Source organism: Lepisosteus platostomus, chromosome 14 (assembly GCF_059453375.1).
Source record: "Lepisosteus platostomus isolate fLepPlt1 chromosome 14, fLepPlt1.hap1, whole genome shotgun sequence".
In the NCBI taxonomy this organism is placed as follows: Eukaryota; Metazoa; Chordata; class Actinopteri; order Semionotiformes; family Lepisosteidae; genus Lepisosteus; species Lepisosteus platostomus.
The window spans coordinates 514,172-541,333 of NC_142624.1; the positions used below are offsets into that span (position 1 = coordinate 514,172).

The 27,162-nt window shown below is 54.1% G+C and overlaps 4 protein-coding genes and 1 long non-coding RNA gene across 13 annotated transcripts; 2 read left to right on the forward strand and 3 right to left on the reverse strand.

The window, feature by feature from the left end:
* Positions 1 to 956: 956 nt before the first annotated feature.
* On the forward strand, positions 957 to 5,509 carry gsg1 (germ cell associated 1). 2 transcript variants are annotated; one of them, XM_088607111.1, is made up of 5 exons: positions 957 to 1,248; positions 2,765 to 2,812; positions 3,245 to 3,409; positions 4,330 to 4,441; positions 5,068 to 5,509. In XM_088607111.1, the coding sequence occupies exons 1-5, from the start codon at positions 957 to 959 to the stop codon at positions 5,396 to 5,398; spliced, it is 948 nt and encodes a 315-aa protein (XP_088463237.1). In that variant the 3' UTR covers positions 5,399 to 5,509. The 2 variants fall into 2 exon arrangements, with proteins under 2 accessions (XP_088463237.1, XP_088463238.1); XM_088607112.1 differs by lacking the exon at positions 2,765 to 2,812.
* Positions 1,103 to 7,939, reverse strand: LOC148648530 (uncharacterized). 2 transcript variants are annotated; one of them, XR_015926531.1, is made up of 4 exons: positions 7,240 to 7,914; positions 6,580 to 6,737; positions 5,661 to 5,749; positions 1,103 to 1,239 (listed from the first exon to the last, which is right to left on the reverse strand). It is a non-coding gene; the product is annotated as an uncharacterized LOC148648530 (long non-coding RNA). The 2 variants fall into 2 exon arrangements; XR_015926530.1 differs by lacking the exons at positions 1,103 to 1,239; positions 5,661 to 5,749 and having other exon boundaries at positions 6,449 to 6,737; positions 7,240 to 7,939.
* f8a (coagulation factor VIII associated) lies at positions 6,644 to 13,662 on the forward strand. Its single transcript, XM_088607087.1, has 12 exons — positions 6,644 to 6,745; positions 7,910 to 7,956; positions 8,433 to 8,505; positions 8,835 to 8,994; positions 9,102 to 9,170; positions 9,263 to 9,383; positions 10,098 to 10,190; positions 10,471 to 10,535; positions 11,972 to 12,053; positions 12,168 to 12,214; positions 12,721 to 12,776; positions 12,866 to 13,662. The coding sequence occupies exons 1-12, from the start codon at positions 6,657 to 6,659 to the stop codon at positions 12,945 to 12,947; spliced, it is 984 nt and encodes a 327-aa protein (XP_088463213.1). The 5' UTR covers positions 6,644 to 6,656; the 3' UTR covers positions 12,948 to 13,662.
* Position 13,663: 1 nt separating this feature from the next.
* Positions 13,664 to 16,941, reverse strand: LOC148648532 (uncharacterized). 3 transcript variants are annotated; one of them, XM_088607133.1, is made up of 7 exons: positions 16,689 to 16,941; positions 16,431 to 16,649; positions 15,862 to 16,140; positions 15,537 to 15,655; positions 15,362 to 15,448; positions 14,951 to 15,037; positions 13,664 to 14,672 (listed from the first exon to the last, which is right to left on the reverse strand). In XM_088607133.1, the coding sequence occupies exons 2-7, from the start codon at positions 16,483 to 16,485 to the stop codon at positions 14,610 to 14,612; spliced, it is 690 nt and encodes a 229-aa protein (XP_088463259.1). In that variant the 5' UTR covers positions 16,486 to 16,649; positions 16,689 to 16,941; the 3' UTR covers positions 13,664 to 14,609. The 3 variants fall into 3 exon arrangements, with proteins under 3 accessions (XP_088463259.1, XP_088463258.1, XP_088463257.1); XM_088607132.1 differs by having other exon boundaries at positions 16,431 to 16,941; XM_088607131.1 differs by lacking the exons at positions 16,431 to 16,649; positions 16,689 to 16,941 and having other exon boundaries at positions 15,862 to 16,397.
* An 826-nt stretch (positions 16,942 to 17,767) lies between these two features.
* On the reverse strand, positions 17,768 to 21,837 carry cenpm (centromere protein M). Of its 5 annotated transcripts, XM_088607154.1 has the most exons (7): positions 21,410 to 21,832; positions 20,266 to 20,345; positions 19,437 to 19,535; positions 19,229 to 19,308; positions 18,717 to 18,808; positions 17,997 to 18,157; positions 17,768 to 17,959 (listed from the first exon to the last, which is right to left on the reverse strand). In XM_088607154.1, the coding sequence occupies exons 1-7, from the start codon at positions 21,464 to 21,466 to the stop codon at positions 17,956 to 17,958; spliced, it is 573 nt and encodes a 190-aa protein (XP_088463280.1). In that variant the 5' UTR covers positions 21,467 to 21,832; the 3' UTR covers positions 17,768 to 17,955. The 5 variants fall into 5 exon arrangements, with proteins under 5 accessions (XP_088463280.1, XP_088463281.1, XP_088463279.1 ...); XM_088607155.1 differs by lacking the exon at positions 18,717 to 18,808 and having other exon boundaries at positions 21,410 to 21,837; XM_088607153.1 differs by having other exon boundaries at positions 17,768 to 18,157; positions 21,410 to 21,831.
* Positions 21,838 to 27,162: the final 5,325 nt, after the last annotated feature.

The window sequence follows — 27,162 nt, forward strand, 5'->3', positions numbered from 1 at the left end:
GTAGTGTGCAGGAGGAGTGTGTGTATTAACCCCTCTCTCTCTCAGTGCAGTGTCAGTGTACAGTAGTGTGCAGGAGGAGTGTGTGTATTAACTCCTCTCTCTCTCTCAGTGCAGTGTCAGTGTGCAGTAGTGTGCAGGAGGAGTGTGTGTATTAACCCCTCTCTCTCTCTCAGTGCAGTGTCCGTGTACAGTAGTGTGCAGGAGGAGTGTGTGTATTAACCCCTCTCTCTCTCAGTGCAGTGTCAGTGTACAGTAGTGTGCAGGAGGAGTGTGTGTATTAACCCCTCTCTCTCTCTCAGTGCAGTGTCAGTGTACAGTAGTGTGCAGGAGGAGTGTGTGTATTAACCCCTCTCTCTCTCAGTGCAGTGTCAGTGTACAGTAGTGTGCAGGAGGAGTGTGTGTATTAACCCATCTCTCTCTCAGTGCAGTGTCAGTGTACAGTAGTGTGCAGGAGGAGTGTGTGTATTAACCCCTCTCTCTCTCAGTGCAGTGTCAGTGTACAGTAGTGTGCAGGAGGAGTGTGTGTATTAACCCCTCTCTCTCTCAGTGCAGTGTCAGTGTACAGTAGTGTGCAGGAGGAGTGTGTGTATTAACCCCTCTCTCTCAGTGCAGTGTCAGTGTACAGTAGTGTGCAGGAGGAGTGTGTGTATTAACTCCTCTCTCTCTCAGTGCAGTGTCAGTGTACAGTAGTGTGCAGGAGGAGTGTGTGTATTAACCCATCTCTCTCTCAGTGCAGTGTCAGTGTACAGTAGTGTGCAGGAGGAGTGTGTGTATTAACCCCTCTCTCTCTCAGTGCAGTGTCAGTGTACAGTAGTGTGCAGGAGGAGTGTGTGTATTAACCCCTCTCTCTCTCAGTGCAGTGTCAGTGTACAGTAGGGTGTATTAACCCCCCTCTCTCTCAGGGCAGTGTCAGTGTACAGTAGGGTGTATTAACCCCTCTCTCTCTCAGCTCTCTCATGTCTCGTCTGATGTGTCTGCGCTCGTCCTTCGCTCTCTTCACGAATGTCTGCGCCCTCGTGCTGTCGGGCACAGCGCTGCTGTCCTCCTACTGGTGCCAGGGGACCCAGAAGGTGCCCAAGCCCCTGTGCACTCTGCACCGCCACACCAACTGCATCCCGGTGCCCGGAGTCTCCAACTCCGCCGCCATCCAGTTCTCCTGGGAGACCGGAGACGACCGCTTCATCTTCCCACACTTCCACACTGGGCTGTGGTTCAGCTGTGAGGAGGACATCTACAGCACTGGAGAGGGTGAGAGGGGGGAGAGGACAGAGAGGACAGAGAGGACAGAGAGGGAGAGAGAGGAGAGAGAGGGGAGAGAGGAGAGAGAGCTGAGGAGAGGGGGAGAGAGGAGAGAGAAAGAGGAGAGAGAGAAGAGAGGAGAGAGAGGGGGGAGAGAGGAGAAGAGAGGGGGAGAGAGGAGATCCTGCTTTTGATTAAACAGAAATATCTTATTCTAACAAAGTCCTGACGAATACATTTTCCCGACTTAGCAGAGTAATCATCTCGGTGAAAATCTGTCATGAGAATATTCTCACAGAAGTAAACAAAATTGCAGACAAATGATTTGTCCTCAAATTTCTGCTCTGTGTAATCACTGAGCATCTCTCTAAAGGATACACAATAATTGTCTCACATCCAGACACACACAGACCACCCACACCCTCTATCAGTGTACAGTAGTGTGCAGGAGGAGTGTGTGTATTAACCCCTCTCTCTCTCAGTGCAGTGTCAGTGTACAGTAGTGTGCAGGAGGAGTGTGTGTATTAACCCCTCTCTCTCTCAGTGCAGTGTCAGTGTACAGTAGTGTGCAGGAGGAGTGTGTGTATTAACCCATCTCTCTCTCTCTCAGTGCAGTGTCAGTGTACAGTAGTGTGCAGGAGGAGTGTGTGTATTAACCCCTCTCTCTCTCTCAGTGCAGTGTCAGTGTACAGTAGTGTGCAGGAGTGTGTGTATTAACCCCTCTCTCTCTCTCAGTGCAGTGTCAGTGTACAGGAGTGTGTATTAACCCCTCTCTCTCTCCTGACCCAAGTGCAGGAAGATTAATTTAATTTCTCTCTCCTGTAAGAATAATTTCATCACAGATTATTTCCAGCAGGACACAACCAGACAGATGGTGATTAAGACCAAACAGAGGATCTGGTAGGGATTAGAGTACAGGTTAGAGATCATATTTCATACACTGTTATTACACAGTGAGGCAAAGGAGAGAGTTGGTGGTGTTTTCTGTAGAATGTGACAGACTGATACATTTCACACTCTAAATACAGAGAGTGGTGTTTTGGCTTCCTGCTCTAAATCTGTCCAAGTTAAAGGTCATCACAGAAATTATTTTATTCAGGAACATTGCAGTAACACAGTCTGTTACAATAGGAGCTACAGTCCCAGTACAGTAGGACAGTTCTGTTACAATAGGAGCTACAGTCCCAGTCCAGTGGAACAGTCTGTTACACTGGGGGCTACAGTCCCAGTCCAGTAGGACAGTTCTGTTACAATAGGAGCTACAGTCCCAGTACAGTAGACCAGTCTGTTACAATAGGAGCTACAGTCCCAGTCCAGTAGACCAGTCTGTTACAATAGGAGCTACAGTCCCAGTCCAGTAGACCAGTCTGTTACAATAGGAGCTATAGTCCCAGTACAGTAGAACAGTCTGTTACAATAGGAGCTACAGTCCCAGTCCAGTAGACCAGTCTGTTACAGTAGGGGTTATATTTATATTGCAGTTCATTTTATAATCAAGTAATCTAATTTTTTCTCTTTTTTTCAGGTGAGAAATGTCGAAGTTTTATTGATTTGACACCTCACTCAGAGAAAGGTACTGAGTACCATAGAGTAGTGTGCAGGAGGAGTGTGTGTATTAACCCATCTCTCTCTCAGTGCAGCGTCAGTGTACAGTAGTGTGCAGGAGGAGTGTGTGTATTAACCCATCTCTCTCTCAGTGCAGTGTCAGTGTACAGTAGTGTGCAGGAGGAGTGTGTGTATTAACCCCTCTCTCTCTCAGTGCAGTGTCAGTGTACAGTAGTGTGCAGGAGGAGTGTGTGTATTAACCCATCTCTCTCAGGGCAGTGTCAGTGTACAGTAGTGTGCAGGAGGAGTGTGTGTATTAACCCCTCTCTCTCTCTCAGTGCAGTGTCAGTGTACAGTAGTGTGCAGGAGGAGTGTGTGTATTAACCCCTCTCTCTCAGTGCAGTGTCAGTGTACAGTAGTGTGCAGGAGGAGTGTGTGTATTAACCCCTCTCTCTCTCAGGTATGATCTGGCTGTCAGTGGTGACAGAGGTGGTGTACATCTCTCTACTGGCTCTCAGTTTCATGCTGCTGAGTGGGGAGCTGTTTCTCTCAGAGCGATTTCCACACTGCCTGCACTGTGGGCTGCAGCTGAACGCCTTCGCTGCCGTCTTCACTGTTCTCTCTGGTACTGTCTGTCTGTCTCACTGTTCTCTCTGGTACTGTCTGTCTGTCTCACTGTTCTCTCTGGTACTGACTGTCTGTCTCACTGTTCTCTCTGGTTATATCTGTCTCACTGTGCTCTCCAGTACTGTCTGTCTTTCTTCACTGTGGTATCAGACTTTATCAGCTTGTATTGACCTGTCTCTCTCTGGGGACAGTATGAGTGTTTGATCCATTCTCTTTCTCTCTCAGTATCAGAGTGTACCGACCTGTCTCTCTTTCAGGGCTGGTGACAGTATGAGTGTATTAACCTGTCTCTCTCGCTGGTGACAGTCTCAGAGTGTATTAATCAGTCTCTCTCTCTGTCACACTGTACGGACCTGTCTCTCTCTCTCTGGGGACAGTACTAGTTTACAGACCTGTCTCTCTCCCTATCACACTGTACAGACCTCTCTCTCTGGGGACCGTACGAGTGTGCTGACCTGTCTCTCTATCACACTGTACAGACCTGTCTCTCTCTCTGGGGACCGTACGAGTGTGCTGACCTGTCTCTCTATCACACTGTACAGACCTGTCTCTCTCTCTGGGGACCGTACGAGTGTGCTGACCTGTCTCTCTATCACACTGTACAGACCTGTCTCTCTCTCTGGAGACAGTACGAGTGTGCTGACCTGTCTCTCTCTCTGGGGACCGTACGAGTGTGCTGACCTGTCTCTCTCTCTGGAGACCGTACGAGTGTGCTGACCTGTCTCTCTCTCTGGGGACCGTACGAGTGTGCTGACCTGTCTCTCTCTCTGGGGACTGTACGAGTGTGCTGACCTGTCTCTCTCTCTGGGGACAGTACGAGTGTGCTGACCTGTCTCTCTCTCTGGGGACTGTACGAGTGTGCTGACCTGTCTCTCTCTCTGGGGACCGTACGAGTGTGCTGACCTGTCTCTCTCTCAGGGCTGCTGGGGATGGTTGCTCACATGATGTACACGCAGGTCTTCCAGGTGACAGCCTCTCTGGGCCCAGAGGACTGGAAGCCCCACAGCTGGGACTACTCCTGGTCATTCTAGTGAGTGTCAAGCTGGACAGGACGCAGGCGCGGTCAGTCTGTCCAAGCTCTGGGGCGTTGTCAGTGGGGTCACTGTGTCCAGTCTGTGAGTGGGTGTCAGTGGGGTCACTGTGTCCAGTCTGTGAGTGGGTGTCAGTGGGGTCACTGTGTCCAGTCTGTGAGTGGGTATCAGTGGGGTCACTGTGTCCAGTCTGTGAGTGGGTGTCAGTGGGGTCACTGTGTCCAGTCTGTCAGTGGGGTCACTGTGTCCAGTCTGTGAGTGGGTGTCAGTGGGGTCACTGTGTCCAGTCTGTGAGTGGGTGTCAGTGGGGTCACTGTGTCCAGTCTGTCAGTGGGGTCACTGTGTCCAGTCTGTGAGTGGGTGTCAGTGGGGTCACTGTGTCCAGTCTGTGAGTGGGGTCACTCTGTCCGGTCTGTGAGTGGGTGTCAGTGGGGTCACTGTGTCCAGTCTGTGAGTGGGTGTCAGTGGGGTCACTGTGTCCAGTCTGTCAGTGGGGTCACTCTGTCCGGTCTGTGAGTGGGTGTCAGTGGGGTCACTCTGTCCGGTCTGTGAATGGGTATCAGTGGGGTGGGTGCGGTCACTCTGAGACGGACAGTGTGGTCACTCTGGCTCTCCCTCCCCTCAGTGTGGCCTGGGCCTCCTTCACCTGCTGCATGGCGTCTGGCGTGTCCACCCTGAACAGCTACACCAAGGTCCTGCTCCGGGGGCGCCAGTGCCGGCCCGAGTGGAGCTGCCCCTGTGAACTGCCCCGGCCGAACTACTGCCCCAGCCCTCCAACCCCACCGCCCCCACCCCCCCTGTCCCCTCTCAGTCCCTATTACAGCCTGTCTGTGCCCCCACTGCCCCCACCCCTGCCCCCCTCCTCTCTCCCGCTCCCCCTCCCCCCAGAGCCCAGTGACCTCACAGGCATCCCAGAGTCCTCTGGGGAAGAAGAGGAGCCTGGAGAGCCCCTGTGAGGCTGTGTGGTGTGTAGAGACTCTCGCCCCTCTTCCTCCTCCTCTCTCCCCTCTTCCTCTCCTGTTCCTGCTCATATTGTTTCTAATAAACTATCTCCTTGTAAAGACAAAGACAGCACCTCTGCTCTGTTTTTATTTGAAGTTGAGTTTCTTCTTGGTTCAAACGAGAGCAACAACCCAATCAGCTCTTCTGTGAGAATCAAACCCGAATCTCAGATCCAGACCCGAATCAGAGAGTCACTCATCTGAACTTTGACCTCACCTAGCCCGTCCAGCTCGTTTGGCACTCCCACCACTCTCTGTGTAGACACCTGCCTCCTGTCCTGACTGGTGGATCTCATCCAGCTGTGTCTTGAGCACAGAAACATATAGTCAACTGCAGTCAGCGTCTGTGAGCAATTTGAACACTTGTATCACATCTCCTCTGGCCTGTCAGTGTGGGACACTCCCTTCAGACTAAAGAGACTCAGTTCCTCCAGCCTGTCAGTGGGACACTCCCTTCAGACCGAAGAGACTCAGTTCCCTCAGCCTGTCAGTGTGGGACTCTCCCTTCAGACTAAAGAGACTCAGTTCCTCCAGCCTGTCAGTGTGGGACACTCCCTTCAGACCAAAGAGACTCAGTTCCCTCAGCCTGTCAGTGTGGGACTCTCCCTTCAGACTAAAGAGACTCAATTCCTCCAGCCTGTCAGTAAATGACTGTGTCTTCTCTGATCCCAGAGCAGCAGTATACTGTATAGAATATTTGTGTCCCTGTGACTGAATTCCTGTCCCTGAAATATTCCTCAGGCAGCTCTGGTGCAGCTCCGCCCGTGACCCACCACTGCTGCCCAGAGTGTCTTGTTTCCCTGCAGTGTCTCAGATTGTAATGATGTGTCAACAGCAACACCTCTGTCTTTCTCTTAAGTAGCCTCTTCAGGCTCGGTCTGTCTCATCTTGTGTTTTTACCCTGTGCTAGTCTACTGCACACTCTGACAGAGATTGGGTCCAAAACTTTCTGAAACAGGTGTAAATATTTTGGGAGGCTCTACAGTACTTGCTACCACTCCTAAGTTGATATCGCCTGAAAATTTATAGAATTAATGTGTTTGTATTTTTTCAGTTTAAAAACATTCTTTGTTTACACTGTTCGCCGTACACTTCACATGAGAGTGAATTTCGCGATTTAGACGTCTTTCCCTCACTGGACATGGCGGAGATACGGAAGGCTTCACTTTTCCCATCCTTCCTGGATTAAAGAGCGTCACCCCAGGAATGACCAATGAGAAGACGTCGTTTGCCCTCAGTGAAGATGGCGGCAGAGGGAGATTTCCTGGTGCGCTACCGAGCTGTTTCCAATAAGCTGAAAAAGTGAGCAGATATTTTTATTAACCTGTTCTATACCTGGGTTTCGGGTTTAAATTAAGACTCGTCTGTATTAAAAAAGTACATTCTGAATTTCTTCAATATTGTTGAACGCGGACAAAATCTTCAACAGATCGTGTATCAGGAGATTAACATGGTTGTATTTGTGTTACGCTGAGTCTTTTATCGACACAATTCATCGCATTATTGTCCCCTAGAATAAGGTGATTTACACACTTGCAGTGCAGACGTTGTGATTTTTCGGTTTGAATTTCAGATTGAATATGACTATAAAAAATTAGTTGTGTCACAACACGCCTGTTCATTTTGTAGCGTTGCTGCTCTGATGCGGTAACGGTGGTAGTTCGCAGTAGTCCTGTTTATTTCAGGATGGTTTACGGCATGACCAATGAGTAAAATCAGTGTTGCCAAAGCAAAACAAATACAATTAACAGAAAATGTTACTGTTACTCATAACATTAACATAAAATGTTAGTTACCTGTTACTCTGATGCGGCGAGGGTGGTAGTTCGCGGTAGCCCTGTTACTCTGATGCGGCGAGGGTGGTAGTTTGTGGTAGCCCTGTTACTCTGATGCGACGAGGGTGGTAGTTTGTGGTAGCCCTGTTACTCTGATGCGGCGAGGGTGGTAGTTCGCGGTAGCCCTGTTACTCTGACGCGGCGAGGGTGGTAGTTCGCGGTAGCCCTGTTTCTCTGATGCGGCGAGGGTGGTAGTTCGCGGTAGCCCTGTTACTCTGACGCGGCGAGGGTGGTAGTTCGCGGTAGCCCTGTAACTCTGATGCGGCGAGGGTGGTAGTTCGCGGTAGCCCTGTTACTCTGACGCGGCGAGGGTGGTAGTTGCGGTAGCCCTGTTACTCTGACGCGGCGAGGGTGGTAGTTCGCGGTAGCCCTGTTACTCTGACGCGGCGAGGGTGGTAGTTGCGGTAGCCCTGTTACTCTGACGCGGGGAGGGTGGTAGTTCGCGGTAGCCCTGTTACTCTGACGCGGCGAGGGTGGTAGTTCGCGGTAGCCCTGTTACTCTGACGCGGCGAGGGTGCTAGTTCGCGGTAGCCCTGTTACTCTGACGCGGCGAGGGTGCTAGTTCGCGGTAGCCCTGTTACTCTGATGCGCTGTCCTAACTGTGTCTGGTCGGGATGTCCGTCTCTTCCAGGCGTTTCCTGCGGAAGCCCAATGTGGCGGAAGCCAGCGAGCAGTTCGGTGAGCAGTGGGAATGACGATGGCGCTTTAGGAACGATGACCGGAGTGATAAGGACACCGCCGAGCTCCCCCACCCCCAAGGGGCTCGGCTTCCTGTAGTCCCGACACGCAACGCCACGTCCTGGTCATCTAGCCCTGACTGACCCCATGATGACCGGTCCCAGATGGACCCTATGTTGGAGTGACCGGCCCTGGACTGACCCCAGTGCCTGCAGTGACCGGCCCTGGACTGACCCCAGTGCCTGCAGTGACCGGCCCTGGACTGACCCCAGTGCCTGCAGTGACCGGCCCTGGACTGACCCCAGTGCCTGCAGTGACCGGCCCTGGACTGACCCCAGTGCCTGCAGTGACCGGCCCTGGACTGACCCCAGTGCTGCAGTGACCGGCCCTGGACTGACCCTAGTGACCGGCCCTGGACTGACCCCAGTGCCTGCAGTGACCAGCCCTGGACTGACCCTATGCTGTTGTGTCTTCAGGTCAGCTGGCCAAGGAGCTGCAGCAGCAGGACTGTCTCCAGTACGCTGCCTTCTGCAAGCTGGCCACTGCCCGGTACGTCAGAGCCTCAGCCACGTCCTGCACCTGTCTGTCAGCTCTCTGTCGTCCTGCACCGTCTCCTGCTGACTGCTAGAGACCCTCATCACTGTCCTACAGCATCTCACCAGCTCTCTCTCAGTGCAGTGTCAGTGTACAGTAGTGTGCAGGAGGAGTGTGTGTATTAACCCCTCTCTCTCTCAGTGCAGTGTCAGTGTCCAGTAGTGTGCAGGAGGAGTGTGTGTATTAACCCCTCTCTCTCAGTGCAGTGTCAGTGTACAGTAGTGTGCAGGAGGAGTGTGTGTATTAACCCCTCTCTCTCTCAGTGACCTGTCTGTGTGTCTCAGCTGTGAACAGACCCTCTTCAATGCCCCTGGGGAGGCCCTTGCTCTGACGGAGGCCGGCCGCCTGTTCCTACAGTCGGAGTGGGAGACCCAGGCTCTGCGAGCCCCAGGCTTCCAGGAGCACCTGCAGGCCGCCATCAACTGCTACAGCTTCGCCATCAAGGTGGGCTGAGGGAGACGGGGGCTGTCTGAGCACAGGGCTTGCGTGTGGTGTGTGTTGGGTATTGAGCTGCGGGTGCTGTATATTGAGCTGTGGGTGCTGTCCTGCAGGTGTACATTGAGGTGAACCAGCCTGTGATGGCCGCCAGCCTGTGCCTGGAGCTGGGCAGTGCGCTCAAGGTAACTCCAGTTCCCTCTCTTGCACCTGCTCTCTGAGTTTCCTGTCTGACCGGTCAGTGGCTGGGCGGCTGACCGCTGTCGTGTGCCTACAGGAGATGAACAAGCCAGCAGAGGCCATCGTCCACTTCCAGAGAGCGGCCGAGCTGCAGAGCCAGACCCCCATCGAGAGCCTGCTGTCCCTGGGCCAGCTGGCCTCCTGCAAAATACTGACCCGTGAGTCTGCACAGTGCGCAGCAGTCTGATCCACTCCAGGGTTTACAGTGCTGTCAGTCAGACTCCCAGTGTGCAGCAGTCTGATCCACTCCTGGGTTTACAGTGCTGTCAGTCAGACTCCCAGTGCGCAGCAGTCTGATCCACTCCAGGTGTGACAGTGCTGTCAGTCAGACTCCCAGTGTGCAGCAGTCTGATCCACTCCAGGGTTTACAGTGCTGTCAGTCAGACTCCCAGTGTGCAGCAGTCTGATCCACTCCAGGGTTTACAGTGCTGTCAGTCAGACTCCCAATGTGCAGCAGTCTGATCCACTCCAGGGTTTACAGTGCTGTCAGTCAGACTCCCAGTGCATAGCAGTCTGATCCGCTCCAGGGTTTACAGTGCTGTAGGTCAGACTCCCAGTGTGCAGCAGTTTGATCCACTCCAGGTGTGACAGTGCTGTCAGTCAGACTCCCAGTGTGCAGCAGTCTGATCCACTCCAGGGTTTACAGTGCTGTCAGTCAGACTCCCAGTGTGCAGCAGTCTGATCCACTCCAGGGTTTACAGTGCTGTCAGTCAGACTCCCAGTGTGCAGCAGTCTGATCCACTCCAGGGTTTACTGCGATCTGCATGTGTTACAATCGAGCAGGAAAACGAGATTATTGTTCGTGAGCTGCAGCCCTTCTCCCTGTGCAGATATGGCTCTAACAGGAGAGCTGCTGTGCCCTCCTCTCTCAGGTGACTATGATGGAGCCCTGGCAGTGCTGACAGACATGCAGTTCCTGGCTCAGGAGGGAGGCCTGCAGGTCCCTGGACACAACACTCCTGTGGGTGAGTGACTGCTTGACCCACTCCCACACTTTCCACTGACGGCTGCAGTCCTGCAGGGCCCCTGTCTCCCTGCACCCCCTGTCTCCCGGTACTCCCGTCTCTCCTCTGTCTCTCAGGGCTCCTGTCTCTGGTCTCTGCACCCCCTGTCTCCCAGTACTCCTGTCTCTCTTCTGTCTCCCTGCACCCCCTGTCTCTCAGGGCTCCTGTCTCTCCTCTCTGTACCCTCTGTCTGTCACTGCTCCTGTCTCTCAGTACTCCTGTCTCTCCTCTTGTCTCCCAGGTGCGTTCCTGGATATTGTTGCTCGCTGTGAAATCTCCAGAGTCCTCCTGCTCATGCTGCTGGAGGTGAGCCTGACACTGACTGTCTGACAGGGTGCTGGAGGTGAGACTGACCTGACTGTCTGACAGGGTGCTGGAGGTGAGACTGACACTGACTGTCCGACGGGGTGCTGGAGGTGAGACTGACACTGACTGTCCGAGGGGGTGCTGGAGGTGAGACTGACACTGACTGTCCGAGGGGGTGCTGGAGGTGAGACTGACACTGACTGTCCGAGGGGGTGCTGGAGGTGAGACTGACACTGTCTGTCCGACGGGGTGCTGGAGGTGAGACTGACACTGACTGTCCGACGGGGTGCTGGAGGTGAGACTGACACTGACTGTCCGACGGGGTGCTGGAGGTGAGACTGACACTGTCTGTCCGACGGGGTGCTGGAGGTGAGACTGACACTGACTGTCCGACGGGGTGCTGGAGGCGAGACTGACACTGACTGTCCGACGGGGTGCTGGAGGCGAGACTGACACTGACGGCCCGACGGGGTGCTGGAGGCGAGACTGACACTGACTGTCCGAGGGGGTGCTGGAGGCGAGACTGACACTGACTGTCTGACGGGGTGCTGGAGGTGAGACTGACACTGACTGTCCGACGGGGTGCTGGAGGTGAGACTGACACTGACTGTCCGACGGGGTGCTGGAGGTGAGACTGACACTGACTGTCCGACGGGGTGCTGGAGGTGAGACTGACACTGACTGCCCGACGGGGTGCTGGAGGTGAGATTGACACTGACTGTCCGACGGGGTGCTGGAGGTGAGATTGACACTGACTGTCTGACGGGGTGCTGGAGGTGAGACTGACACTGACTGTCCGACGGGGTGCTGGAGGTGAGAGACTGACACTGACTGTCCGACGGGGTGCTGGAGGTGAGAGACTGACACTGACTGTCCGACGGGGTGCTGGAGGTGAGATTGACACTGACTGTCCGACGGGGTGCTGGAGGTGAGATTGACACTGACTGTCTGACGGGGTGCTGGAGGTGAGACTGACACTGACTGTCTGACGGGGTGCTGGAGGTGAGACTGACACTGACTGCCCGACGGGGTGCTGGAGGTGAGATTGACACTGACTGTCCGACGGGGTGCTGGAGGTGAGATTGACACTGACTGTCCGACGGGGTGCTGGAGGTGAGATTGACACTGACTGTCCGACGGGGTGCTGGAGGTGAGATTGACACTGACTGTCTGACGGGGTGCTGGAGGTGAGACTGACACTGACTGTCCGAGGGGGTGCTGGAGGTGAGACTGACACTGACTGTCTGACGGGGTGCTGGAGGACTGACACTGACTGTCTGACGGGGTGCTGGAGGTGAGACTGACACTGACTGCCCGACGGGGTGCTGGAGGTGAGATTGACACTGTCTGACGGGGTGCTGGAGGACTGACACTGACTGTCTGACGGGGTGCTGGAGGTGAGACTGACACTGACTGTCTGTCTTACTTCCTGCCAGCCTCCTCCTCAGAAGCTCCTGCCGGAGCACGCACAGACTCTGGAGAGATACGCCTGGGAGTCCTTCGACTCCCACAGCCAGGGTCAGTCTACCTGTCAGCCTGTCCCACATCCTGCCAGTCTGTCTGTCTCTCTGTGTGGAGAGCTGCCAGTCTGTCTGTGTGTGAAGCTCTCACTCTCTCATGTGTGTCTTTCAGTGACGTTCCTGCCTGAAAATGTCTTCCTGCTCCTGCAGTCTGTAGTGGTGAGTCTGCAGCCTCCTTCACTCTGACCCGAAACCCCGAACTCCACTGACCCCACTGACTGGACAGACGGAGACAGAGACTGGAGCTGGAGAGAGGATAGAGTCACCCAGAGCCCCACACTGACACCCTTCATCATCATCATCACTCCTGAACAGACACTCAGTCTGTAACAACACGTCTGCACCTCTGTGTCCTGTGTCAGGGGGACAGTGGGGTTACAGACAGAGACTGGACACTGGAGCTGGAGAGAGGATAGAGTCACCCAGAGCCCCACACTGACACCCTTCATCATCATCATCACTCCTGAACAGACACTCAGTCTGTAACAATACGTCTGCACCTCTGTGTCCTGCAGTCAGGGGGACAGTGGGGTTACAGACAGAGACTGGACACTGGAGCTGGAGAGAGGATAGAGTCACCCAGAGCCCCACACTGACACCCCATCTTGAAGTGTGAAGATGTCAGTACCTCCTTTACCAATTAATTTCTGTGGGTTAATTTGCAGATGGCTTGTCAAGAAAAGGATATTGAGTCTCTGAAGTCGTTGCAGACAGAGTTGTGGTAAGACAGTCTCCTCGGTGTCCAGCAGGCTCTGTATTGCCCCCTCTCTCAGTGCAGTCTGTGTTCTCACCCTGATCTCTGCTTCTCAGGCCTCTCCTGTCTCCAGAGCAGAACCATCTCCTTCACCTGGTGCTGCAGGAGAGAGTCGCCCCCTCTGGTCAGGGCATTTAACACAGCCTGCCCCAGGCAGGGGCAGTAGCAGCAGGACCGAGCGCTGCTGCCCCGAGCTCTTCCTGCAGTGAGGGCTGGACGGGAGCCCAGCGCTGGCCGGAGAGTCACAGCCAGTTCTCCCTCGCGGCTCCGTCCGTAAAGACTTGAGAGGACGAGCAAGATTGGGTTCAGCTGCTTGTGAAGCGGAGCTTCTTCTCCTGCACATGACCGTCCCGCGGGCCGCTGAGGGGCCTGGGTTCGGTCCTGACCGTCCCGCGGGCCGCTGAGGGGTCTGGGTTCGGTCCTGACCGTCCCGCAGGAGGTCAGTGTTGGACAGTGGAGCAGTTGTGTTGGACTCTGGTCTTCAAGCGGAACTGGGCCTCCAGCCAAAGGAAGTGTTACAGAACCGTGTGGCTCGACCCACCCCCTGGACCGGAGTTTCTGAAGCCCTTGTGTATTCATGTTACTTTGTGTCTTCATTTGTACTGTGGTTCTGTGGGTTAATGAATGGGAAGCCGATGCGGAGTCCCACTGTGTAGCTGTCCGATCCACTCCTGGTGTTGCTACAAGCTCACAGGGGGAGAAAGGAGACCACCTGCAATTAACCCCCTGTTTCCCAGAGGAAGGACTGCAGGTGATCGCTGGAGTGGCCCAGCCTGGTGTGCACCAGGAGTCGGATCGGCTCCCCTGGCGTGAGTCTTTCACGTGATGTAAATAAATGATACAAAGGCACTTACTGGAGGCTCTCTGTGATCCCAGATGTTGTTTGTTTAATGGGTTACATAGTGTGGAAAAACGTTGTTTTACAGCCTGAGCTAGGTCGTGTTGTTGGCGCCCCCTTGTGGCTGTGTCTGGTTTGGCGTCTGGCTTTCTTGGGGTGCTCTCGGTCTCTCTGGCCGGTTCCCTGCTGGGGGGGAGGTGTGGGAGCCCAGGAGCAGCGCCCAGCGAGAGAGAGAGAGAGAGAGCAGGGTGCCGTGAGGCTGGCAGTCAGACTACCCTCACTGGGGACAATGTGCTTCTCTCCACATTGCACTGAGAGGGGAGGATCCAACAGCTTCATGCGCCTGACTGATGAATTACTGCTCCAAACACAGAGAATTAACACATCATGAGACATTTACACCCCACTCTGTCCCCCTGTCTCCCTTTCTCTCTCCCAGCCTCCCGGTCTCTGTCTCACTCTCTCTCACTGGCTCTTGCTGTTTCCTCTCTGTCTCACTCTCTTAAGCTGGAGGAGTCTGTGTATTAACCTCTCCGTCTCCCTGATTCTGTTTCTATCTCCTCCCTCCCTCTCTCTCTCTCTCCTGCTGTCTTGTGTGTCCGGGGCTGTGCTGTTGTAGAAACATTGTTCCTGTTTCTCTGAAACTTCCCTAAAATGTCGTTGTGCTGCTGCAGCTCAGGGGAGTGACCCCACACCCAGAGAGGGAGGGAGAGGAGACCCAGGGGACAAAGGGCAGAGCTGCTCCTGTTCTCCGTGATTCACCAGTCTCATCCCGCGGTTTCCTGGAGATTCCCAGAGACTCAGAGCTTCTGTGTCCAACTGACCACACTGTTTCGTGGTGCCTGCCCCCACCACTCTCTATGTAAAGAAGGGCGTCCTGCACAGAGCCCTTGACTGAGTACAGGCGGGGTTCGGTTCTGCCGCCGTGATGAGCAGGCCCGAGAGGCGGCGCTGGGAATCCTTCACAGGTTTTCGTAGACGGATTCGAAGAGACCGTCCCCTCCGCTGGGTTGAGGCTGGGCAGCCTGGAGAGAGAGGAAGAGGAGTCACTACTGACCACCGGGGCTCTGATAGACCACAGTGTAAACCCTGGAGTGGATCAGACTGCTGCGCACTGGGAGTCTGACAGCACTGTAAACCCTGGAGTGGATCAGACTGCTGCACACTGGGAGTCTGACTGACAGCACTGTAAACCCTGGAGTGGATCAGACTGCTGCGCACTGGGAGTCTGACAGCACTGTAAACCCTGGAGTGGATCAGACTGCTGTGCACTGGGAGTCTGATGATGATGATGATAACTCACCGGATTTACTTTCCTCTTCCTCCCCTCATCCTTCTGAGTGGCGGGGCTGATGGTGTTGTAGATGGAGGGATTGTGGGGCTCCAGAGCCTAGTTTGGGGGAAAGGGAGAGAGACGGGGAGAAAAGTTATCGGCAGACCAGTGTTCATGATGCTGAAAGACACTGGCAGAGTCACCCTGCGGCCCTGTTCAGTGCCAACGGTGGACCTCTACCCAGAGAGCACAGGAGACAACTTCAGAGAAGAGCAGTTCCAGCTGAGAGCAGGAGGCGTGTCTACACAAAGGGAGGTGGGAGAGTGGAACAGGGGCCCAGCCATGTTATTCAAACCGATACCCTGGGCACTTTCCGGAAAGAGCTGGGTGAGAGAGTGGCTCCTCTGGTCCTGGAAACAGGTTGGTCAGGGGGTCACTCACGGTGTACACTGAGCCGGGACGGACCGCCTCCTCGGACTGGGCCTCCTCCCCGGGGCGGGCCTCAGGCTGTGAGGACGAGCGACACACCTGGAGAGGCAGGAGGGGCGAGCGTTACCCCCAGGGGACACTCTCAGTGACCAGAACACGGAGCGGAGCGGGCAGTGTGGACACTCGCCTTCCAGTCCAGCAGCAGGACCAGCGACCCGGCCAGACTGGACAGCAGCAGCGCTGACATCAGGAAGCCCAACACAGCTGCAACCACTAAGAAGGAGCGACTCTCCTGATAGCCTTTGTCTGAGAGAGACAGAGGGGTTAATACACACACTCCTCCTGCACACTACTGTACACTGACACTGCACTGAGAGAGAGAGGGGTTAATACACACACTCCTCCTGCACACTACTGTACACTGACACAGAGAGAGAGAGAGGGGTTAATACACACTCCTCCTGCACACTACTGTAAACCGAGAGAGAGAGAGAGGGGGGGGGTGTGCTCACCTCTGACCAGCAAGTAGGCGCTGTCCTGGCCGCTGAGGCCTCTGGAGGTGAAGGTGCAGCTGTAGGGTCCACTGGAGAACGAGTTCTCCGCCTGCACGGCCAGAACCCAGACTGCCCCCTGGGCCAGTGTCGCCGGGCCTATCTGGGTCAGGCTGTGCCAGCAGCTGATGGCGCTGATGGTCTGGTTCGGGGGCAGCAGGATGGTGAAGCTGAGCCTCACGTGTTCCCCAGCCAGAGCCACACGAATCGGGTCTCCCTGCAGGTGTACCGCCAGCGGACCTGCAGGAGAGGAGCCTGAGTCTCGGACCGGGCCGGACGCAGGACCAGAGCCGGTGACACAGCTCGGACACCTCAGCTGTTGTGTTGTCATAGTGACGCTGCACAGATCCCAGCTCCATACCCCCCCCAGACAGAGGAAAGAGCTAAGCGCCTGGCCCTGCGCCCCCCCCGGAGGAGCCCCCCAGACTCCCAGGCTCCCCCAGACAGGAACCACACCCCGGCCCTGTCAGACGACTCGGAGACTCGGACCCGGCCGGGACAGACAGTTTCCGATGCTCAGCTTCACCTACCGTCAGCTGTGACCGCGGAGGAGAGGAGGCTGGCGAGGAAGAGGAGAGACAGCATTTCCGTGGCAACGACAAGCAGGCCTCCTCCTTCCAGAGAGCGAGACCCCCTGTTCTCTGTAACAGTGTCCCTGTCCCTCTCAGTCTCTGTCCTCGAGCCTGTGTCTCTCTTTCTCTCACTGTACCTTCTTTCTCTCTCTCCCTCTTTCTTTCTCTCACTGTAACCTCTCTCTGTCTCTCCCTCTTTCTTTCTCTCACTGTAACCTCTCTCTGTCTCTCCCTCTTTCTTTCTCTTACTGTTTCCTCTCTGTCTCACTCTCTTAAGCTGGAGGAGTCTGTGTATTAACCTGTCTCCCTGATTCTGTTTCTATCTCCTCCCTCTCCGGCTGTCTTGTGTGTCCGGGGCTGTGCTGTTGTAGAAACATTCTTCCTGTTTCTCTGAAACTTCCCTAAAATGTCGTTGTGCTGCTGCAGGTCGGAGGAGTGACCCCACACCCAGAGAGGGAGGAAGTGAGAGGAGACCAATGTTCCCTCTAATTTTTAATGGTCTGAGTGCGCAAAAATTTCAACTTGTGCAAATGTTTTCCCCAGTGACAAAGACTTGTGCGCACTAAATCGAGTGTATGGAAAATTGTAAACCTGAAATTATTTTTTGTTAATAGTCAATCTCTTAGAAGCATAGAGATGCAAAAGACCAGGCCAGCGATTCAACGAGCCCAGTCATAGAGAAGGAGTGTGGAGCGAGCAGGAGCAGGGAGGTTCGAGACATCGATGACCGAGGAGCAGGAATAACACACACAGCCAAGCTGGGCCTCTTGCAGCCAGTCTCATGTGGTCAGTTTAGCATTTTTCAATTGACGACCCTGTTTGTTTCATTATTATCATATTTTTGGAGGATTTTAATTTTTTTGTGCACAGTTCAATGGCCTGTGTGCGCTAATTTCATAACCTGTGTGCGTGCGCACATGCACAGAGCTTGGAGGGAATATTGGAGGAGACCCAGGGGACAAACACCACCACCCTCTCACAGCTTAGACTCAGTCTGTAACAGTACGTCTGCACCTCTGTGTCCTGCAGTCAGGGGGACAGTGGGGTTACAGACAGAGACTGGACACTGGAGCTGGAGAGAGGATAGAGTCACCCAGAGCCCCACACTGACACCCTTCTTCATCACTCCTGTAGAGCAGAGTCTGCAGTGGGTGTTGCTCTCAGATGCAGTGTGAACAGTGGTGTTGCTCTCAGATTCAGTGTGAAAGCACTGCTGAGGCTCAGAGTCACTGAGTGGAGGGACAGAATCTCACTGTCTTGGGTTTCAGTGGAAGTAAGAGTGAAACTGGATGAGATCACATTAAATAAAGAACTTTAATTCAATTGTGTGGACAGGTGTTTAAAAAGCAACGTTTAACAGAAACAATCAGATTCAGAAAGCAGTTCCTAACAAACTCTTATTTACAGCCTAGCTGAAGACAGCGCTGAGAATCACGCTGGAGTACAGTCCACCAGGGGGCAGCAGACTGGCCGTAGCTGCCGTTCACGTCAGCGAGCGGACCGGTCACTGTACAGACCGGTCAGCTGGAGAGCCAGTCTGCGGGCGTGTCGGCCAGCCGGTCCGCAGGCACGATGCTCCGGGTCAGTGTGCTCATGTACAGCCCGGTGGTACCAGGGACGAGCCCAGCTGACACCTTCAGGACACGCAGGAGCCTCTGAGCTGCCACCCTCACCCCCTCTGCAGTCTGAAACACAGACGAGCCCACGCTGAGAGTGAGACAGAGAGAGAGAGAGGAGCCCACGCTGAGAGTGAGACAGAGAGAGAGAGAGGAGCCCACGCTGAGAGTGAGACAGAGAGAGAGAGAGAGGAGCCCACGCTGAGAGTGAGACAGAGAGAGAGAGAGAGGAGCCCACGCTGAGAGTGAGACAGAGAGAGAGAGAGGAGCCCACGCTGAGAGTGAGACAGAGAGAGAGAGAGGAGCCCACGCTGAGAGTGAGACAGAGAGAGAGAGAGAGGAGCCCACGCTGAGAGTGAGACAGAGAGAGAGAGAGAGGAGCCCACGCTGAGAGTGAGACAGAGAGAGAGAGAGGAGCCCACGCTGAGAGTGAGACAGAGAGAGAGAGAGGAGCCCACGCTGAGAGTGAGACAGAGACAGAGAGAGAGGAGCCCACGCTGAGAGTGAGACAGAGAGAGAGAGAGGAGCCCACGCTGAGAGTGAGACAGAGACACAGAGAGAGAGGAGACCTCCCAGAGAGAGACAAAAGCTCCTTGAATTGAACTGACACAGAGAGAGACACACTGACCTGGGCCTCGGCAAACAGGAGGGGGCAGTGGCAGGAGGCAGCCAGTCTCATCAGACTGGAGAGACGCTCAGGGGGAACTAAATCACAGCGAGCTGAGAGAGAGAGAGAGGGGTTAATACACACACTCCTCCTGCACACTACTGTACACTGACACTGCACTGAGAGAGAGAGGGGTTAATACACACACTCCTCCTGCACACTACTGAACACTGACACTGCACTGAGAGAGAGAGAGGGGTTAATACACACACTCCTCCTGCACACTACTGTACACTGACACTGCACTGAGAGAGAGAGGGGTTAATACACACACTCCTCCTGCACACTACTGAACACTGACACTGCACTGAGAGAGAGAGAGGGGTTAATACACACACTCCTCCTGCACACTACTGTACACTGACACTGCACTGAGAGAGAGGGGTTAATACACACACTCCTCCTGCACACTACTATACACTGACACTGCACTGAGAGAGAGAGAGAGAGGGGTTAACACACACAGTCCTTACCTTCTGTTGCCAGGAAGCAGGCCTTGCCCAGGCAGTACCCCGGCTCCATGTGTCTGACAGAGGACTCTGCTGCGGACAGGCTGAGACAGGGAGAGGAGCGAGAGGAGGTCACTAACGCTGCTCCTGCTTTGCGACGGTCAGAGGTATCAATAGTCCAGGTGAGGGAAGGTCAGCCCCTCCAGGCACGCCCGGAGCAGGTCACCTGTACCTCTGTTCGCTGCGCAGGTTCACAATGAACACCAGCAGGTCAATCCGGGGTCGAGACTCTTCATTCTCCACTGGGAGAGGAAGACAGCGAGCCAACCGCCTGAGAGAGAGGGGTTAATACACACGCTGACTGGACACTCCAGTACATTAACACTGCACTGAGAGAGAGAGGGGTTAATACAGACACACTGACTGGACACTCCAGTACATTAACACTGCACTGAGAGAGAGAGGGGTTAATACAGACACACTGACTGGACACTCCAGTACATGAACACTGCACTGAGAGAGAGAGGGGTTCATACAGACACACTGACTGGACACTCCAGTACATTAACACTGCACTGAGAGAGAGAGAGGGGTTCATACAGACACACTGACTGGACACTCCAGTACATTAACACTGCACTGAGAGAGAGAGGGGTTCATACAGACACGCTGACTGGACACTCCAGTACATTAACACTGCACTGAGAGAGAGAGGGGTTCATACAGACACACTGACTGGACACTCCAGTACATGAACACTGCACTGAGAGAGAGGGGTTCATACAGACACACTGACTGGACACTCCAGTACATGAACACTGCACTGAGAGAGATAGATCTATGTCAATATTTTATAATATGTCTTTGTTGTAAATGTCTGTAGATTTTATTTTACTTCTATTTTTTGTTTTGTTTAATGTAAATATCATTACTTTCATTTGCTTTGGCAACACTGATTGTACCCATCGGTCATGCTAATAAAGCACGTTGAATTGAACTGAATTGATAGAGAGGGGTTCATACTGACACTGACTGTATCTTGTCTTAATGTACAGACTCACACGTTGACAGTACAGTCCCTGTTCTCCTGCAGAATCGCCTCCGCTAATTTCTTCTGCAGCGACATCTCGTTCTCCACCAGCTAATGAGAGCAGAGTCAGTAATACAACACACCCCCACACCCCATCCCGGTCAGTAACGGTCAGTAACACACCCCCACACCCCGGCCCGGTCAGTAATGGTCAGTAATATACCCCCACACCCCGGTCCGGTCAGTAACACACCCCCAACACCCCGGCCCGGTCAGTAATGGTCAGTAATATACCCCCACACCCCGTCCCGGTCAGTAACACACCCCCACACCCCGTCCCGGTCAGTAACGGTCAGTAACACACCCCCACACCCTGTCCCGGTCAGTAACGGTCAGTAACACACCCCCACACCCCGTCCCGGTCAGTAACGGTCAGTAACATACCCCCACACCCCGTCCCGGTCAGTAACACACCTCCACACCCCAGTCCGGTCAGTAACACACCCCCACACACCAGCCCGGTCAGTAACGGTCAGTAACATACCCCCACACCCCGGCCCGGTCAGTAACACACAACCACACACCAGCCCGGACAGTAACGGTCAGTAACACACCCCCACACCCCGTCCCGGTCAGTAACACACCCCCACACCCCGGCCCGGTCAGTAACGGTCAGTAGCACACCCCCACACCCCGTCCCGGTCAGTAACACACCTTCACACCCCAGTCCGGTCAGTAACACACCCCCACACACCAGCCCGGTCAGTAACGGTCAGTAACACACCCCCACATCCCGGCCGGGTCAGTAACACACCCCAGTCCGGTCAGTAACACACCCCCACACACCAGCCCGGTCAGTAACGGTCAGTAACATACCCCCACATCCCGGCCCGGTCAGTAACACACCCCCACACCCCGGCCCGGTCAGTAACACACCACCACACACCAGCCCGGACAGTAACGGTCAGTAACACACCCCCACACCCCGGCCCGGTCAGTAACACACCACCACACACCAGCCCGGACAGTAACGGTCAGTAACACACCCCCACACCCCGGCCCGGTCAGTAACACACCCCCACACACCAGTCCGGACAGTAACGGTCAGTAACACACCCCCCACACCCCGGCCCGGTCAGTAACACACCACCACACCCCGGTCCGGTCGGCCTCACCAGGACGTTGGCCGTGTTCAGCTCCGGTAGTTTACTGAAGGGTCTCGGCGCCGACATGTCTCCCGGGCGAACAAACAGAGGAGACAAACACCCGGAAACGGGAGAAACACAAAAAATAGAGAGTAAATAAACACCCGGAACCGGGAGGTAAACAGGAAACAGACCGGCGGTAAGCTGCCGTCTCCCGCCCGCCGCGCTCAAATCCTCTGCGTCGTGACGTCACGGGGGCGGGCCTGCGCCTGCGCATTAACAAGCGAGATTCCTGACCGTCCCCCAGGCGGCAGTGCGGACACCGCGGTCAGGAACCTCGCCTGCTAAGTTTTATTGACCATCGAATCATGCAATGACAGGAGACAGGTATCCGAAAAAGACAAGTTGAAAAAAAAACGCGGAGCTACGGAAGCGCCTTGCTGCCATCAAAGAAAGAAAAAAAAGTCACGTGTACACTTTTATCAGGTACTTTACACGATAATGACGCGACAGACCAGTCGTCACATCCACCCGACGTCATCGAAACAGCCCTCTGAACCAGTACAGCAACAGCAACAGTGCGCGTTCATTCACAGTGAACTCGAGCAGGTCGTTATACACCGGCCCTTGGAAACATTCCGTGTACAAAACACACGGCAGGTGAACGAATATCCCCGAGTGGAAACGGGGTGACGGGACAGTGTGTCTCATGGAGAGCATGCTGGGGTTTTCTTCTTTGGTGGCAGCAAAGCGAGTCCGTACAGAGCACTATGTAGCCAGAGGTTATTACAAATCTGAACACGATCATTTCAAACTTTTACACTCGGCCCTGGCCAGTGACCCGCGGAAACAACTTCAGGAAAGACACATTTAAGGGAAGGTCAGCCCCTCCAGGCACGCCCGGAGCAGGTCACCTGTACCTCTGTTCGCTGCGCAGGCTCACAATGAACACCAGCAGGTCAATCCGGGGTCGAGACTCTTCATTCTCCACTGGGAGAGGAAGACAGCGAGCCAACCGCCTGAGAGAGAGGGGTTAATACACACGCTGACTGGACACTCCGGTACATGAACACTGCACTGAGAGAGAGAGGGGTTCATACAGACACACTGACTGGACACTCCAGTACATGAACACTGCACTGAGAGAGAGAGGGGTTCATACAGACACACTGACTGGACACTCCAGTACATGAACACTGCACTGAGAGAGAGAGGGGTTCATACAGACACACTGACTGGACACTCCAGTACATGAACACTGCACTGAGAGAGAGAGGGGTTAAACAGTGAAACAGCAGAGCCCTACGCATTCCTATCTCTGCTTGTGTATGTGGTTGAATATTCTTCGGCGCATAAGACGACCCCCCCAACGTCTCGTGCCTCTCTCCCAGCCTCAGCACCGCCGCCGTATCCCTGCGGGTTTCCACGGCAACCGCATCTCATTAGAAGCTACCAGAGATTGCGTCACCGGCCCGAGCAGTGCTGCGGGCAGCGGCGCGCGGCCGGAGCGGTCAGTTTCTCTGCGGCTCATCCCCGTGCGCAACCCGGACAGCCCGTGTGCGAGCAGGCCGGCGACAGCAGGTAGGGGTCGGATTTCACACCGGATTACATGAACACTGCAGATGGATCAGTGCGATTTCAAGAGAGGCGGCGGACGGAGAGGAAGCCGGTGACAGAACTGGGGGGTGGTGATGGCTGAACGTTTGCGGGACACGGCAGCGCTGACGTATCTCTGTCTCCTGACTGCAGGGAGCGGGATCCACTCGGGACGAGGAATAACCCACTGTCTCTCCTCCTGCCGCGCTTGACCGCTCCCGGGCGCCGCCAGAGACAGAGACGCGGCCGGCGCCCTGCGAACCTGCAGTCCCCTCCCTCCGGCCAGACAGCGCCCCCTCCGGCTGCCCCCTGTCAGGACAGGACAGGCGCACGGGCTGAAGGCGGCAGGAATCCAGCACGCGTGGAAATCGCCGCTGTTTGAGAATCACTCGCTGCAACGCCGTTTGCTTTGCTTGACAGATTGACTCTTCACTCGAGCCACGCCGCTGGGCTATTACCGGTTGCAGTTACCCAGGAAGGCCGCCAGGGGGCCGCAGTTGTAACTCTGATCTACAGGGGAGACCCTGGAGCAGGTAGCGTGCTGATAACCTCAAGTACAATATCTCTTCCTGGTTCCTCAGTGTGTCTGTATGATCCCCTCTCTCTCTCAGTGCAGTGTTAATGTACTGGAGTGTCCAGTCAGTGTGTCTGTATGAACCCCTCTCTCTCTCAGTGCAGTGTTCATGTACTGGAGTGTCCAGTCAGTGTGTCTGTATTAACCCCTCTCTCTCTCAGTGCAGTGTTCATGTACTGGAGTGTCCAGTCAGTGTGTCTGTATTAACCCCTCTCTCTCTCAGTGCAGTGTTCATGTACTGGAGTGTCCAGTCAGTGTGTCTGTATGAACCCCCCTCTCTCTCAGTGCAGTGTTCATGTACTGGAGTGTCCAGTCAGTGTGTCTGTATTAACCCCTCTCTCTCTCAGTGCAGTGCTCATGTACTGGAGTGTCCAGTCAGTGTGTCTGTATGAACCCCTCTCTCTCTCAGTGCAGTGTTAATGTACTGGAGTGTCCAGTCAGTGTGTCTGTATGAACCCCTCTCTCTCTCAGTGCAGTGTTAATGTACTGGAGTGTCCAGTCAGTGTGTCTGTATGAACCCCTCTCTCTCTCAGTGCAGTGTTCATGTACTGGAGTGTCCAGTCAGTGTGTCTGTATTAACCCCTCTCTCTCTCAGTGCAGTGCTCATGTACTGGAGTGTCCAGTCAGTGTGTCTGTATGAACCCCTCTCTCTCTCAGTGCAGTGTTAATGTACTGGAGTGTCCAGTCAGTGTGTCTGTATGAACCCCTCTCTCTCTCAGTGCAGTGTTAATGTACTGGAGTGTCCAGTCAGTGTGTCTGTATGAACCCCTCTCTCTCTCAGTGCAGTGTTCATGTACTGGAGTGTCCAGTCAGTGTGTCTGTATGAACCCCTCTCTCTCTCAGTGCAGTGTTAATGTACTGGAGTGTCCAGTCAGTGTGTCTGTATGAACCCCTCTCTCTCTCAGTGCAGTGCTCATGTACTGGAGTGTCCAGTCAGTGTGTCTGTATGAACCCCTCTCTCTCTCAGTGCAGTGTTAATGTACTGGAGTGTCCAGTCAGTGTGTCTGTATGAACCCCTCTCTCTCTCAGTGCAGTGTTAATGTACTGGAGTGTCCAGTCAGTGTGTCTGTATGAACCCCTCTCTCTCTCAGTGCAGTGTTCATGTACTGGAGTGTCCAGTCAGTGTGTCTGTATTAACCCCTCTCTCTCTCAGTGCAGTGTTCATGTACTGGAGTGTCCAGTCAGTGTGTCTGTATGAACCCCCCTCTCTCTCAGTGCAGTGTTCATGTACTGGAGTGTCCAGTCAGTGTGTCTGTATTAACCCCTCTCTCTCTCAGTGCAGTGTTCATGTACTGGAGTGTCCAGTCAGTGTGTCTGTATGAACCCCTCTCTCTCTCAGTGCAGTGTTCATGTACTGGAGTGTCCAGTCAGTGTGTCTGTATGAACCCCTCTCTCTCTCAGTGCAGTGTTCATGTACTGGAGTGTCCAGTCAGTGTGTCTGTATTAACCCCTCTCTCTCTCAGTGCAGTGTTCATGTACTGGAGTGTCCAGTCAGTGTGTCTGTATGAACCCCTCTCTCTCTCAGTGCAGTGTTCATGTACTGGAGTGTCCAGTCAGTGTGTCTGTATGAACCCCTCTCTCTCTCAGTGCAGTGTTAATGTACTGGAGTGTCCAGTCAGTGTGTCTGTATTAACCCCTCTCTCTCTCAGTGCAGTGTTCATGTACTGGAGTGTCCAGTCAGTGTGTGTGTATGAACCCCTCTCTCTCTCAGTGCAGTGTTCATGTACTGGAGTGTCCAGTCAGTGTGTCTGTATGAACCCCTCTCTCTCTCAGTGCAGTGTTCATGTACTGGAGTGTCCAGTCAGTGTGTCTGTATTAACCCCTCTCTCTCTCAGTGCAGTGTTCATGTACTGGAGTGTCCAGTCAGTGTGTCTGTATTAACCCCTCTCTCTCTCAGTGCAGTGTTCATGTACTGGAGTGTCCAGTCAGTGTGTCTGTATGAACCCCTCTCTCTCTCAGTGCAGTGTTCATGTACTGGAGTGTCCAGTCAGTGTGTCTGTATGAACCCCTCTCTCTCTCAGTGCAGTGTTCATGTACTGGAGTGTCCAGTCAGTGTGTCTGTATTAACCCCTCTCTCTCTCAGTGCAGTGTTCATGTACTGGAGTGTCCAGTCAGTGTGTCTGTATTAACCCCTCTCTCTCTCAGTGCAGTGTTCATGTACTGGAGTGTCCAGTCAGTGTGTCTGTATTAACCCCTCTCTCTCTCAGTGCAGTGCTCATGTACTGGAGTGTCCAGTCAGTGTGTCTGTATGAACCCCTCTCTCTCTCAGTGCAGTGTTAATGTACTGGAGTGTCCAGTCAGTGTGTCTGTATGAACCCCTCTCTCTCTCAGTGCAGTGTTAATGTACTGGAGTGTCCAGTCAGTGTGTCTGTATGAACCCCTCTCTCTCTCAGTGCAGTGTTCATGTACTGGAGTGTCCAGTCAGTGTGTCTGTATTAACCCCTCTCTCTCTCAGTGCAGTGCTCATGTACTGGAGTGTCCAGTCAGTGTGTCTGTATGAACCCCTCTCTCTCTCAGTGCAGTGTTAATGTACTGGAGTGTCCAGTCAGTGTGTCTGTATGAACCCCTCTCTCTCTCAGTGCAGTGTTAATGTACTGGAGTGTCCAGTCAGTGTGTCTGTATGAACCCCTCTCTCTCTCAGTGCAGTGTTCATGTACTGGAGTGTCCAGTCAGTGTGTCTGTATGAACCCCTCTCTCTCTCAGTGCAGTGTTAATGTACTGGAGTGTCCAGTCAGTGTGTCTGTATGAACCCCTCTCTCTCTCAGTGCAGTGCTCATGTACTGGAGTGTCCAGTCAGTGTGTCTGTATGAACCCCTCTCTCTCTCAGTGCAGTGTTAATGTACTGGAGTGTCCAGTCAGTGTGTCTGTATGAACCCCTCTCTCTCTCAGTGCAGTGTTAATGTACTGGAGTGTCCAGTCAGTGTGTCTGTATGAACCCCTCTCTCTCTCAGTGCAGTGTTCATGTACTGGAGTGTCCAGTCAGTGTGTCTGTATTAACCCCTCTCTCTCTCAGTGCAGTGTTCATGTACTGGAGTGTCCAGTCAGTGTGTCTGTATGAACCCCCCTCTCTCTCAGTGCAGTGTTCATGTACTGGAGTGTCCAGTCAGTGTGTCTGTATTAACCCCTCTCTCTCTCAGTGCAGTGTTCATGTACTGGAGTGTCCAGTCAGTGTGTCTGTATGAACCCCTCTCTCTCTCAGTGCAGTGTTCATGTACTGGAGTGTCCAGTCAGTGTGTCTGTATGAACCCCTCTCTCTCTCAGTGCAGTGTTCATGTACTGGAGTGTCCAGTCAGTGTGTCTGTATTAACCCCTCTCTCTCTCAGTGCAGTGTTCATGTACTGGAGTGTCCAGTCAGTGTGTCTGTATGAACCCCTCTCTCTCTCAGTGCAGTGTTCATGTACTGGAGTGTCCAGTCAGTGTGTCTGTATGAACCCCTCTCTCTCTCAGTGCAGTGTTAATGTACTGGAGTGTCCAGTCAGTGTGTCTGTATTAACCCCTCTCTCTCTCAGTGCAGTGTTCATGTACTGGAGTGTCCAGTCAGTGTGTGTGTATGAACCCCTCTCTCTCTCAGTGCAGTGTTCATGTACTGGAGTGTCCAGTCAGTGTGTGTGTA